Source organism: Panthera tigris, chromosome B3 (genome assembly GCF_018350195.1).
Source record: "Panthera tigris isolate Pti1 chromosome B3, P.tigris_Pti1_mat1.1, whole genome shotgun sequence".
Taxonomy (NCBI): Eukaryota; Metazoa; Chordata; class Mammalia; order Carnivora; family Felidae; genus Panthera; species Panthera tigris.
In genome coordinates, this window is record NC_056665.1 from 49,106,373 (window position 1) to 49,120,171 (window position 13,799).

Here is a 13,799-nt window from a genome sequence, read left to right on the forward strand (position 1 = left end):
TCTGAATATGAGGTCACAGTCTTTGCTAAGGCATGATGAGGAAATAAATTGCAGTGGCTCTTGGGGGTCGGCATTCAGGATTTTTGACCATAAGGTGAGTCATCAAATTGAGGATAGGGTGGGGGAGGCACCCTTGAAAATCAGTAAATGTCCTTGCTTAAGCTTTTATGAATCTTAAGGATCTATAGAAATAATTCCATAGGAAGCATTGAGAATTGTGGTAAAGTTTCTCAATGTGAGGCTGGGTGAAAGTGGATAATGAGAGGAAAATCAGCATCTAATGTAGGCATTTGATGTGTGTGTATGGGTAAGTATGCATGTTTGAATGGGCAGGTAGAGTGGTCAGTGGTAATGGTATAGCTGATTATTTTTCCGATTTTCAGAACGGTTTATTGGTATCATAAATGCAAAGATAAAAAGAAATAAGCTTTCCCTGGAGGCAGACTACATTTTCAGTTGGACTGGTATTTTGAGTAGTTTGAATATATTTAGAGAATAAAAACAAATCATGAAGAGTGCTGATTGCAAAGGATAAAAATAACCATGTTTAGGTCTTGCTGGTAAAAACAGAATTTTTCTTCTGTAAGGTGGACTTTTGTTTTAGTTACTATTGAAGACCTGAATTGGTAGCATTTCTTGTTCAAATACCAAGGCAAGTACGGGTAGGTGAACCCTTTGTAATGGAACTATGGTCTCTAAACAGTGACTGCCCAAATCTGGAACTCAGTTCCCAAGGGAGAAGTGAATTCTAGCAAAGCCCTGACCTAATTGCAATATATAATAACAATAAAATAAAAGAAGCTGCAAGCCAAATTTTACTTGTGAATTTAGCATTGTCTTTGAAGGAATTAACTATAGTGACATTTGAAAATGAATAGGATAAATGAAATTGCCTAGATGTCCACATAAAAGAGAAAAGCCAAGGATCTAGTGCTAGGAGACTCTGAAAAAGAAGGGGGTGGTTGTGGTTAGAATCATGTGCACTCCTAATTTTTATTATTTCTGTAACATTCTCCTTTCTCTTTTCTTTTTAAAATTTTTGTTTTATAGGATCTGTATGTAAGACTGAGTGGTTGGGGACGCCTAGGTGGCTCAGTCAGTTAAGTGTCTGACTTTGGCTCAGGTCATGATCTTGCAGTTTGTGAGTTTGAGCCCGGCGTCAGGCTCTTGCTGAAAGCTCAGAGTCTGGAGCCTGCTTTGGATTCTGTGTCTCCCTCTCTCCCTGCCCCTCCCCCGCTTGTACTCTCTCTCCTCTCAAAAATAAATATTTTAAAAATTAAAAAAAAAAAAGACTTGGTAGTGGTTATCTTGATTTTCATTCTCACCTGGAATTTTTGTCTTGATAGTACTATAATGTGCATGTTAAATTTAAATTAAAATGTTATTTCAGTAGCACCTCATCTAGCAAAATATTAGGTCCTTGGGGGCAGTAATATCTAATCCTCTTCACAGAACCCTTAGGCATATAGGTGTCACATAGTACTTATTGAGCTGGATATTAAAGTAACTCACTTTATTCATGGAAGATTCTAATATTTCCTAATGGCTTTTTCGTAAATATGCATTTGTTTGTATTTTGCAGGTGAACCACTGAGTTCTTCATTATGTCTGATGGAGATTATGATTACCTCATCAAGTTTTTAGCTTTGGGAGACTCTGGAGTGGGGAAAACCAGTGTACTTTACCAGTACACAGATGGCAAATTTAACTCCAAATTTATCACAACAGTGGGCATTGATTTCAGGGAAAAGAGAGTGGTAAGTTCTATATAAAAATATCTGAGTCAACATTTGCCTTTCTGTTTAGTCTACTTGTTAGGAATTAGAAAGACAAAGTTTGGAATATACCAGTAAAGGGTGCATATGAAAATGCATTATGTTCAATCTAGGCAACGTGATTTAGAAGGTTGTGCTGAAAAACACTTAATATAAAACCAAGGAGATAGGCGCCTGGGTGGCTCAGTCAGTTGAGCATCTGGCTCTTGATTTGGTCTCCCATCTCGATCCCAGGGTCTTGGGAGCTAGCCACATGTCAGGATCTGTGCTGAGCTTGCAGCCTGCTTGAGATTCCCTCTCCCTCTCCCTCTCTCTCTCTCCCTCTCTCCCTCTCTCCCTCTCTCCCTCTCTCCCTCTCTCCCTCTCTCTCCCTCTCTCCCTCTCTCCCTCTCTCCCTCTCTCCCTCTCTCCCTCTCTCCCTCTCTCCCCTCTCTCCCCCTCTCCCCCTCTCCCCCTCTCCCCCTCTCCCCCTCCCCCCCCCTCCCTCCCCTCCACTCCTCTCCCACATTCATGCACTCAACCTCTTTCTCTGAAAACAAAACCAAGGAGACGAAAGTGAAGATTTCTTTTAATTTTCCCTTGAACACCCTTTCGGCTTGTGTCTTTCCCTGGACCTTCACAGTCATTTGTCTAACTTTGTTATGAAACCTACAAACCACCCTGACCCTGATACTCCTGTTTTGTGAGCTATGCTCTTCCCCCTTTGATGTCATTTTTAATGGCCTTTTTCTTAATTCAACCCCACTAAGTGGCAGAATTCATCACTGCTGCCAGAAGGGTGAGGTTGGAGTTGGAGTGAGAATGCCAGTATTGCGTTTTGATCTGGGAAGTAACCAAGGGAACAGGGAGGTTCTACAGAACACTGAAGGAGGGGGCTCTTTCATTTAAGGAACCACAGGACTGAAAATTATTCTGGTGATGGAGAGGAGGGCAGGAAGTCACTGTGTTAGAGTTGCAGAGAGAAGATGGTCTTCTCTGTGAACTACATTTCTTGCTGAAAAATCAACCCTTACCATGAAGCAGGTCCACAAGGGGTCAGGAGATTAATAACAAAGATCTTTCAATGGGGAATATTCTTCCTGGAAAAGATACAGGGTCTCTGTCTTCCAGAGGAAATGAATTCATTCCCTCTTAGTCACCCTAGGTCTTTTTTTCCACTGCTAGAGTCTTAAAGGCCCACTGAGTAAGAACAGGATTTTATAAAAATTTTAGTATTGACATGTAATTGGTAGAATCAGCATGTGTATATGTGATTATATCTATCAATTCCCATTTTATAACCTTGTATTTTAAAAATGACTTTATTGAGATATAATTTACATAACATAAAATTCACTCATTGAAAGTGTACAACTCAGTGTTTTAGTACATTCACATTTGTACAAACCATCACTGCTATCTAATTTTAGAACATTTCACCACCCCAAAAGAAACCTCATGCCCTTTAGCAGTCTTTTCCAGTTTACCCTCCTTCAGGCATTAATTCATTCTCCATAGGTTTTGAGTTAATTTTGTGTATGGTGTGAATAGGGGTCCAGCTTCTATTTTTTTGCATATGGGTATCTAGTCCCATTAGCATTTATTGAAAGTTCTTTCTCTTATGTATGTTCTTTCTCTTATGAATGATCTTGGTGCTCTTGTTGAAAATCAGTTGACCATAAATAAAAATACTTATTTGTGGACTTGAAATTCTATTCCATTCATCTAGATGTCTATCCTTAAGCCAGCACTATCTTGACTACTTCTGCTTTGTACTACGTTTTGACATTGGGAAGCATGTCAAAGTCTAGCCACTTTGTCCTTATTTTTCAAGATTATTTTGGATACCTTGCAATTACATTTGAATTTTAAGGTCAGCTTATCAATTTCTACAAAGAAGCCAGCTGAGATTTTGGTAGGGATTGCACTGAATCTGCAGATCAATTTGGAGAATATTGGTATCTTAACAATATTACACCTTCTGATCCATGAACATGAGATGTTTTTCCATTTATTTAGATCTTCTTTAATTTCTTTCAACAATGTTTTGCAGCTTTCTAAGTATTTTTTTGTTAATATTATTCTTTTTTTTTTTTTCACCGTTTTTTATTTATTTTTGGGACAGAGAGAGACAGAGCATGAACGGGGGAGGGGCAGAGAGAGAGGGAGACACAGAATCGGAAACAGGCTCCAGGCTCCGAGCCATCAGCCCAGAGCCTGACGCGGGGCTCGAACTCACAGACTGCGAGATCGTGACCTGGCTGAAGTCGGACGCTTAACCGACTGCGCCACCCAGGCGCCCCTTGTTAATATTATTCTTAAGCATTTTAATTTTTTATGCTATTGTTTTTAAAAACTATTACTATTTTAATTTTAGAGAGAGAGTATGAGTGGGGGAGAGAGGTAGAGGAAGAGAGAGAGAGAGAATCTTAAGCAGTCCCCACGCTCAGCATGGAGCCCTGACATGGGGCTTGTGCCTGGGATCATGACCTGAGCCAAAATCAAGAGTTGGACGCTCAATGGATTGTTTTTATGCTATTGTAAATTGAAATAATTTTTTAATTCATTTTGAATTGTTCATTGCCAGTGTATAGAAATACAATTTATTTTGTAAACTGATCTTGTACACTGGGTACTTGTTGAAGTTGTTTATTAATTCTAATTGTGTGTGTGTGTGTGTATGTATTTATTCCTTAGGATCTTTTATATACAAGATTGTGTCATCTTCTGTTTTACTTCTTCTTTTCCAATTTGGATAAGTTTTAATTTTTTCTTGCCTAATTACCCTGGCAAGAACCTCAGTAAAATGTTGAATAGAACTGATGAGAAAGAACATCCTCATCTTGTTTTTGATTTCAGGGAGAAAGAAAGCATTCAGACCTTCACCGTTACGTATAATGTGAGTTCTTGGGGTTTCCATAGATGCAGTTTTTCAAGTTGAGGACATTCTCTTCTATTTCTAATTTGTTGAGTGTTTTTGTCATGAAAGGCGTTGGATGTTTTCAAAGGTTTTTTTTGCACGTATTGAGATGGTCATGTGATTTTTGTTCTTTATACTACTATGGTGTATTGTGTTGTATTGATTGATTTTTGTAAGGCCAATCAACATTGCTGTCCTTGTGATAAATTTCACTGTGTCATGGCATATAATCCTTTTTATATTTTGTTGGATTCTGTTTGCTAATATTTCGTGTCTATACTCAGAATGGATGTTGTCTGTAGTTTATCGTTTTTGTTTTTTCTCATGATATCTTTGGTTTTGGTATCAGTATAATATTGGCCTTATAAAATAAGTCAAGTATTTCCACCTTTTATCTATTTTGGAAGAGTTTGGGAAAGATTGGTGTTGATTCTCCTCTAAACATTTGGTTGAATTCATCAGCGAAGACATTTGTGCCTGGCCATTCCACAAAAACTCTATTTGTCTCCTTATTGGTTATATGTCTATTTAGATGTTCTATTTCTTCTTGAGTTAATTTCTGGTATTTGTGTTTAAGAATTTCTCAATTATAGATTATCTAATTTTTTGGCATACAATTGTTCAGAGTATTACTTTATAATCTTTTTATAAATGTAAAGTTGGTAGTTTTGTCCTTTAAAAATTTTTCTAATTATTTAAATTTTTATTATTTTTTAGTGTATCTGGAGATACAGAGATCTTTAAAAAACTTTCTGATTTTAAGAGTTTGAGTATTCTATTTTTATTCTTGGTCAATATAGCTAAAGGTTTATGAATTTTGTTGACCTTTTTAAAGAAAAGACAATTCATTTCTACCAATCTTTGTGATTTCTTTTCTTCTGTTTGCTTTTGGTTTAGTTTGTCTTATTTTTCTAGTTTCTTAGAGTTGAAAGTTATTTATTAGAAATCTTTATTCTTTTTTAATATAGGTGCTTACTGCTAGAAATTTCCCTCTAGGCAATGCTTTAGCTTCATTTGATCATTTTTTGTAGTTGTGCTACAACTACAGTAAAAAAGTATTTTAGTAAAAATACTAAAAGTATTTTTTAGTTTCCCTTGTGTTTCTTCTTTGACCTATTGGTTATTTAAGACTGTGTTGTTTATTTTCCACATATTTGTGAATTTTCCAAATTTTGGTTTACTGTTAATGATTGCTAATTTTACCCATTGTGGTTAGAGACACATTTTGTATTATTTGACTTTTGAATTTATTGAGGCTTGTTTTATGATCTAACATATGGCCTGTCCTTGAGAATGTTTTGTGTGTACCTGAGAAGAATGTATGATCTGCAGTTGTTGAGTGAAGCATTCTGTAGATGTCTGTCATGTCTTTGATTTATAGTGTTGTGCAAGTCTTGTATTTCCTTGTTCATCTGCCTACTTGTTCTGTCCATTACAGAAAGTAGAGTATTGGAATATCTCAATATTACTGTCAGCTTGTTTTTCTCCCTTTTTCTTCATATATGTTCTTAATGGAGTAACCTTTTTATCATTATAAAATGATAAATAACAATTTTTGCTTTAATTTTATTTTTTTCTGATATTAGTATAGCCCTCGAGCTCTTCTTTTAGTTTTTGTTTGCATGGTATTTTTTCCCCATCCTTTTGTTTACAGCCTCTTTGTGTCTTTGAATCTAAAATGTGTCTCTTGTAGACAGTACGTTGTTGGATCATGTTTTCAAGTCCATTTTGCCAATATCTGCCTTTTATTTGGAGTATTTAATCCACTTACATTTAATATAGTTACTGAAAAAGTAGCATTTATGTTTGCCATTTTGCTACTTGTTTTCTATGTATCTTTTTCTGGTATTTATTTATGTGTTTATGCATTTATGTATTTATTTTTGAGAGAGAGGACAAACGGGGAAGGAGGAGAGAGAGAAGGGGACAGAGGATCCAGAGTGGGCTCTGTGCTGACAGCAGCAAGCCTGATGCGGGGCTCTAACTCATGAACTATGAGATCATGACCTGAACCCAAGTCAGACACTCAACTGACTGAGCCACCCAGGTGTCCCTGTTTTCTACATGTCTTATTTCTCTTCTTGTTACTCAATTTCTTCATGACTACTTTATTTTGTGTTCTATATTTACTAGTATACTATTGTAACTCCCTTGCCATTATTTTTACTATATTTGAATTATTTTTTAATAGTTCCACTAAGCATTACAATTATCATCTTAATTTATAACAATCTAGTTTTGATGAATACCAACTTAATTTCAATATTATAATGAAACTGTTCTTATATAGGACTTCATTTCCTACTCCCTCCTCTGCACTGTTATTGTCACACAAATTACAACTTTATATGTTGTGTGCCTATCAACAGGTTTGTACTTATTTATGAAGTTGTACTTAAATCAGATGGAAGAAAAGAATTACAAAAAAGCATTTATACTTTCTTTTATATTTATGTAGTTATCTTTCTGGTGCTGTTTGCTTTTTTATGGACTTTATTTGCTTCCTAATGTCCTTTTATCTTAGCCTGAAGCATTATCTTTATTATTTTTTATAGGGCAAGTATGCTAGTGATGAATTTTCTGTTTTTGTGTATCTGGTGATGTCTTAATTAATCATTCAATTTTAAATGAAAGCTTTGTTGCCTATAGAATTGTTGGTTGATTAGTCTTTATTCTTTCAGCACTTTAATTATGTCCTCCTACTGCCTTTTGGCCTCTATTGCTTGTATGTGATGAAACACTTTTTACTTGCTGCTTTTAAGATTCTCTCTTTGTCTTTGGATTCTGACAGTTTGATGATGATATGTCTAGTCAGTCTCCATGAATTTATCCTTCTTGGAGCTCACTGAGTTTCTTGAATGTGAAGACAAATGTTTTTCATCAAATTTTGGGATGTTTTTGGCTATTATTTCTGCAAATATTTTTTCTGCCTCTGTCTTCTTTGGATATGATTGCTAGTTTGCATATGTTGGTATGTTTGATGGTTCCATAGGTCTCTGTAACTCTGTTCATTTTTCTTTACTCTATTTCCTTTTGTGCCATGGCCTAGATAATCTCAACAGACCTGTCTCTTCAAATCAGTGGTTATTTCTTTTGCCATTTCAAGTCTGCTATTGAGCCCCTCTAGTGAATATTGCACTTCACTTACTGTATTTTTAACTCCAGAATCTCTATTTACTTTTTATAGTATCTATGTCTTTATTGACATTCTGTATTCAATGAGGCATTATTCTCATACTTTATTTCTTTAGATAAGATTTCCTTTAGTTCTTTGAACATGTTTATAATAGCTGATTTCAAGTCTATGTCTAGTAAGTTCAACATCTGGCCTTCCTTAGGGATGACTTCTGTTGATTTTTTCACTCCCTTCCCCCCCCCGTGTATAAGCCATACTTTCCTGTTTCTTTGTGTGTCTCATAAACATTGTTGAAAACTGGACATTTTAAATGATAAAACCTGGCAATCAAATTCTTCCCCTTTCCTAAGAGTTTCTTGTTTTTGCTCTTTATTTTTGTTGCTGTTGTTCCTGCTGTTTATTTAGTGACATCCCGGGACTAATTCTATCCCAGCACTAATTCTAGTGCTGAAGTTAACTGAAGTCTCTGTTCAGTTAACTTAGTGATAAGCCAATGAGTGGACAGGTTTCTTTGAACCAGTAAGTCTATCAGCCTTTTCCAACAGATTGTGTATATGCATGCATGCACCCATTGTGGGACATGTGCCTAATGTTCCTGCAGGCAGTTTACAACTCTGCCTTAGCCTTCATTTCCTGCTTGAGAGAGTCTCAAAGTCAGCCATAGAGAATTGGGTCTTTTCAAGTCTTTTCCAAGCATATGTATGGTCCTATACATGAAAGTGGCCTAGTAGATTCCAAGGAACATTTTGGAGCTTTTCAAGTCTCCCTATGGACATCTCATTTCCTGTTTTTTTTTTTTTTGTTTTTTTTTTTGTTGTTGTTAGATTTAGCCCCAGTTGGTATTGCTGCCTTTGGTAGCTGTGATGTTAAATAATTGCTGCTGATTGTTTTCAACAAATGTCCTAAGGGTAAGGTTATCATCATAGAGCAAGCTTTGAGTCAGGCAAAGTCAAGTGAAGGCCTGGGAATGGAGATTTACAGGTAACTTTCAGACGGTTCTCTGGGGATGAGACTTGGAGAGCTCCAAACCTGTTCTGCCTCCTTTCAGTGGCTACTATGCTAATGGTTTTCACAGCCACCATAGTTATGCATCTGTTGGTTTTCAAAGCTACTAAGGAGCTGGGGAGATTGGGATGGGAATAAGATAAATTGACACAGCACAAAGTTTACTGTTTTTACTGATATTCAGCCATTTTTATGGAATAGATTATTCTTGGGATGTTGCAAGCCTTTGTTAATTCTCAGAGTTTAGAAAAAGTGGATTTTGACATTTTTGGCCAGTGTTTCATTGCTGTAATGGAGGAAGAGATCTTAAGATGTCCTTCCTATAAAATTGCTTTAGAGTACTTTTTAAAGATGGGATAGGGAAAAATCATAGAAAGGTAATATTTTCTGAAACTAGTGACCTGAGGGAACTTTGAGGAAAGGTGAGTGGATTAATGTTTTGTTTCTTTCTTTAATATTTATTTTTGAGAGAGAGAGAGAGGGAGAGGGAGGGAGAGAGAACACGTGCATGCACAAGTGGGGGAGGGTCAGAGAGAGAGAGAGAGGGAGATGGAGACAGAGGATCCAAAGTGAGCTCTGTGCTGACAGCAGAGAGCCTGATGCGGGGATCAAACTCATGAACGGTGAGATCATGACCTGAGCTGAAGTCGGACGCTCAACCAACTAAGCCACCCAAGTTCCCCAGATTATTGTCATTTATACATATTATGTGATGTTTATATATATTTCATAATATACTTATAAAAATATATAACGTGTATATTTATGTTTTATTACAAATTACTGTATTACCCAAAGATAATTGTTTGGAATAACATACAAACAAGGTTGTATTCCAGAGGGGTTTTTTTTGAGTCTAGATGCTTATGGGAGTTTTACTGAATAGAAAAGTAAGAAGAGTAGTGTCCTCAAAAGTTTTCTTTTTCGTTTTGCTATTTTAGGTGTACAGAGCCAATGGGCCAGATGGAGCCATTGGCAGAGGTCAGAGAATCCACCTGCAATTATGGGACACAGCAGGGCAGGAGAGGTATGAGACCTTCAGTTATGTGTTTCTTACTGGAGGAAAGGGAAAACCAGCTATGCTCTTCATACAGTGCCTGAGCAGGAAAAGGCCAGCTGATTGGTTGATTTGTACTTAGATAAGACATACTTCCAAATTAGCAGGAAATTTATCAATCCGAGATGGTAATGATGTGTCCTTTATACAACGACAGAAGAAAAATGAATCCTTTTCAAAATAGACCATCTTACTTACGGTCTTTCTTCTTCTTTCTTCTTCTTCTTTCTCTTCCTGCTTTCTCCTCTTCCTCCCTCCTCTCTCTTTCTTCCTCCTCCTTTCTCGTTCTACTCATTTGCTTAGACACTTTCCACCATTTACTTTTGCTGTTTACTCAGCCACAAAGACAATTGTAGAATTGCATGCATTATTCTTGATTGTTCAAACCTCATGGAAAATCTGATTGGAATTAACTCATATGGTCAGAGGTTGCTTGATCAAGATAAGTCACATGAAATCTTGATAAAAATTTCTTTAAGTTAGCTAAAAGCTGCTGTTTTCTCTAGTTTTCTTGAAGTATTCTTTTGTTTTTTACCTTTTTATTCTGGAAATATTCAAATATATACTAGAAAGGATAGTATAATAAAATCATGTACCCATTTCCCAGCTTCAACAGCCATCGATTTATGGCCTATCTCATTTAATTTATACCTCTACCTCTTTTTACCCCCACTCCTAAATTATTTTTAAGCAAATTCCAAATATCAGATTTTTTCATTTATAACTACTTTGGTAGGTATTTCTAAAAGATAAGGACTCTTTTTTTTGTAAAAATGTTCACTAGAAATATTTGAGAAAATTTAAAATATATTAGATGACAAATTCATGTCAGTATTCTTTTCTGTAGAGCCTATGCCTGTCAGTTGCAGGCTTTGCATGAAAGTAAAATGGAAACAGACTTGAAACGGAGAGAGAAAGGATACAGCTGGATAGAACCTTGGAAGAGAGCACCAAGAAAGGCTAGGGACTGAGTCAATAGTACTCCCATCTTGAAGCCAAAGAAATGTTTTTCAGTTATTAAACTTCTGTAGACACTGAAATTAAAAGGTTATGGAACCCATTGCAATGTCAGGTCAAGTTGAACTTTCTCAGGACAAGGAAAACCTACACAGCAGGCACCATTGCTTTTGGCCTAATTAAGTCTTAATTGTACTGTGCATTCTTGGCTCAGACTAATGTATCATGAGCTAGTTCTTGTGGTCCCTGTCCAGCAGACTGTTTTTTTCAAATCACATGCTCCATTAACACATAAACTTATGTAAGTGATAAATAACTGTAGTATACACTTTTGGAATATCATTATCTTTTTTTTAATTTTTAAAAACTTAAACAGATTGTTTTTATTTTATTTATTTTTATTCATTTAATTCCAGCATAGTTAACATACAGTGTTAAATTAGTTTCAGGTATACAATATAGTGATTCAGCAATACACTATACTGAGTTCGATACATTACTCAGTCCTCGTCATGAGAAATGTATTCTTAATTTCTTAATCTATTTCACCCATCTCTTCCCCCACCTCCCCTCAGGTAACGATCAGTTCTCTATAAGATTGTTTTTATTTAAATTTTTTAATGTTTATTTATTTTTGAGAGAAACACAGAGACTGCACGAGCAGGGGAGGCACAGAGAGAGAGGGAGGGAGGGAGACACAGAATCCAAGGTAGGATCCAGGCACTGAGCTGTCAGCACAGAGCCTGTTGCAGGGCTCAGACTCACAAACTGTGAGATCATGACCTGAGCTGAAATTGGCCGCTTAACTGACTGAGCCACCTAAGTGCTCCAAGATTGTTTTTATTTTAAAAGAAAATTCCAAATATAATTTTTGGAAAGTATCAGTATGTTTTGAAATATTCTTTCTAGCTCTAGATATCTCTTTACCATATTTTATAAGATACCCAATATCATTGATTATATATATATATATACCTTTATACTGATAAAATGATCTATTATAGCACACTTTGTTAAATCTTGTATAGTTAAGAGGTACCATATACATGTATAATGTGAAGTTATTAGAAATTATGGCACATTATTAAACACCTAATTTGTTGTTGATGAATTATTGGAAGAGCTGAGGGAATTGCTGCTAGTTTTATATTTCAGGAGTGAGGCCATGATTTAGGTGACCAATCTGCTTTTATGTTCCTAGGTTTCGTAGCTTGACAACAGCATTCTTCAGAGATGCTATGGGGTTTCTTCTGCTTTTTGATCTGACAAATGAGCAAAGTTTCCTCAATGTCAGAAACTGGATAAGTAAGTGTTACTGTTTCCCTGTCTCCCACTGCCCACTTCCCATAATAAAATGCCCTCTTATATTCTACTTTTGGTGCAAGTTGTTTTGGAGAAGCTCCTAAGGTTTTACTTTAGGAGCAAAGATAACTAACATTCTGTGCTTTTCCTGGTAATGTTAACTTTGATTTGCTCACCACTTCTTTTTTTTTTTTTTTTATAAGTGTTTTAAAGAAATGTTTATTTATTTTGAGAGAGAGAGAGCGAGAGCAAGCAGGGGAGAGGCGGGGAGAGGCAGAGAGAGAGAGGGAGAGAGAGAATCCCAAGCAAGCTCTGTCAATGTGGAGCCTGACGGGGGGCTCAAACCCACAAGCTGTGAGATTATGACTGAGCTGAAATCAAGAGCCAGAGGCTTAACTGACTGAGCCACCCAGGCACCCCTTTGCTGGGTACTTCTTATCCTATAGGCACATGGCAGCACTTTGCATGTAATCACTTTGGCTTTTCCACAGAGGGTGCTGTTAGCCCCATTTGATAGATAAGGAGACAGAAGCCCAGAGAAGATAAATCTTTAAGTACTGCTTGCCTGTCGTATACTGTGAGGACTTGTATCATCCCAGGGCTTAACACATACATCACATAGATATAAATATGTTTTGAAGGCTTTGCAGATCATACCCCCAGCTCCATGTCTCTTCTGTACTCCGAGGTCCCTTTTCTGCCTTTAGGGCCAGAGCACTGGGCAGGAAGACCCATGATGGAAGACTCTAGAATTACATTTGCAAAAATGGTCACCAGTACTACACACACACACACACACACACACACACACACACACACACACACCTTCATCTTGGCTCTTTGCAGAGATCCTAATCTCTTAAATGATTGGTTAGTAGCCACTTAAAATCCTGCTACTTGATCAAATAACAGTTTGCAAATGTACACTTTTATCTGTTGATGGTATTAGTGTAAATTTAGACTAGAAAAATCTATTAAAGAATACTGTGATGTCAAATTCTTAACATCCAAATATTTAAAATAAAAATGGTTACTTAAAAATACCTACCATTTATGGGAATGCAAGCTGGTGCAGTCACTCTGGAAAACAGTATGGAGGTTCCTCAAAAAACTAAAAATAGAACTACCCTACAACCCAGCAATTGCACTACTAGGGATTTATCCACGGGATACAGGTGTGCTGTTTCAAAGGGACACATGCACCCCAATATTTACAGCAGCACTATCAACAATAGCCAAAGTATGGAAAGAGCCCAAATGTACATCGATGGATGAATGGAGAAAGAAGACGTGGTGTGTGTGTGTGTGTGTGTGTGTGTGTGTGTGTGTGTGTGTATATATACACACACACACACACACGTGTGTGTATATATACACACACACACACACATATATACATACACACATACATACATACATACACACACACACACAATGGAGTATTGCTCAGCAATCAAAAAGAATGAAATCTTGCCATTTGCAACCACGTGGATGGAACTGGAGGGTATTATACTAAGTGAAATTAGTCAGAGAAAGACAAAAATCACATGACTTCACTCATATGAGGACTTTAAGAGACAAAACAGATGAACGTAAGGAAAGGGAAACAAAAATAATATAAAAACAGGGACGGGGACAAAACAAAAGAGACTCATAAATATGGAGAAC

The 13,799-nt window shown here is 36.6% G+C and overlaps 1 protein-coding gene across 5 annotated transcripts in view; it reads left to right on the plus strand.

Moving 5' to 3' along the window:
* Positions 1-13,799, plus strand: part of RAB27A (RAB27A, member RAS oncogene family) — a 74,638-nt gene that overhangs the window by 43,237 nt on the left and 17,602 nt on the right. For all 5 annotated transcript variants that reach the window (XM_042988810.1, XM_007081864.3, XM_015537446.2 and 2 more), the window contains 3 exons: positions 1,583-1,757; positions 9,757-9,842; positions 12,031-12,134. In XM_042988810.1, coding sequence (XP_042844744.1) covers positions 1,605-1,757; positions 9,757-9,842; positions 12,031-12,134 — 343 coding nt within the window. In that variant the 5' untranslated portion in view covers positions 1,583-1,604. The remainder of the gene's footprint in view (positions 1-1,582; positions 1,758-9,756; positions 9,843-12,030; positions 12,135-13,799) is intronic.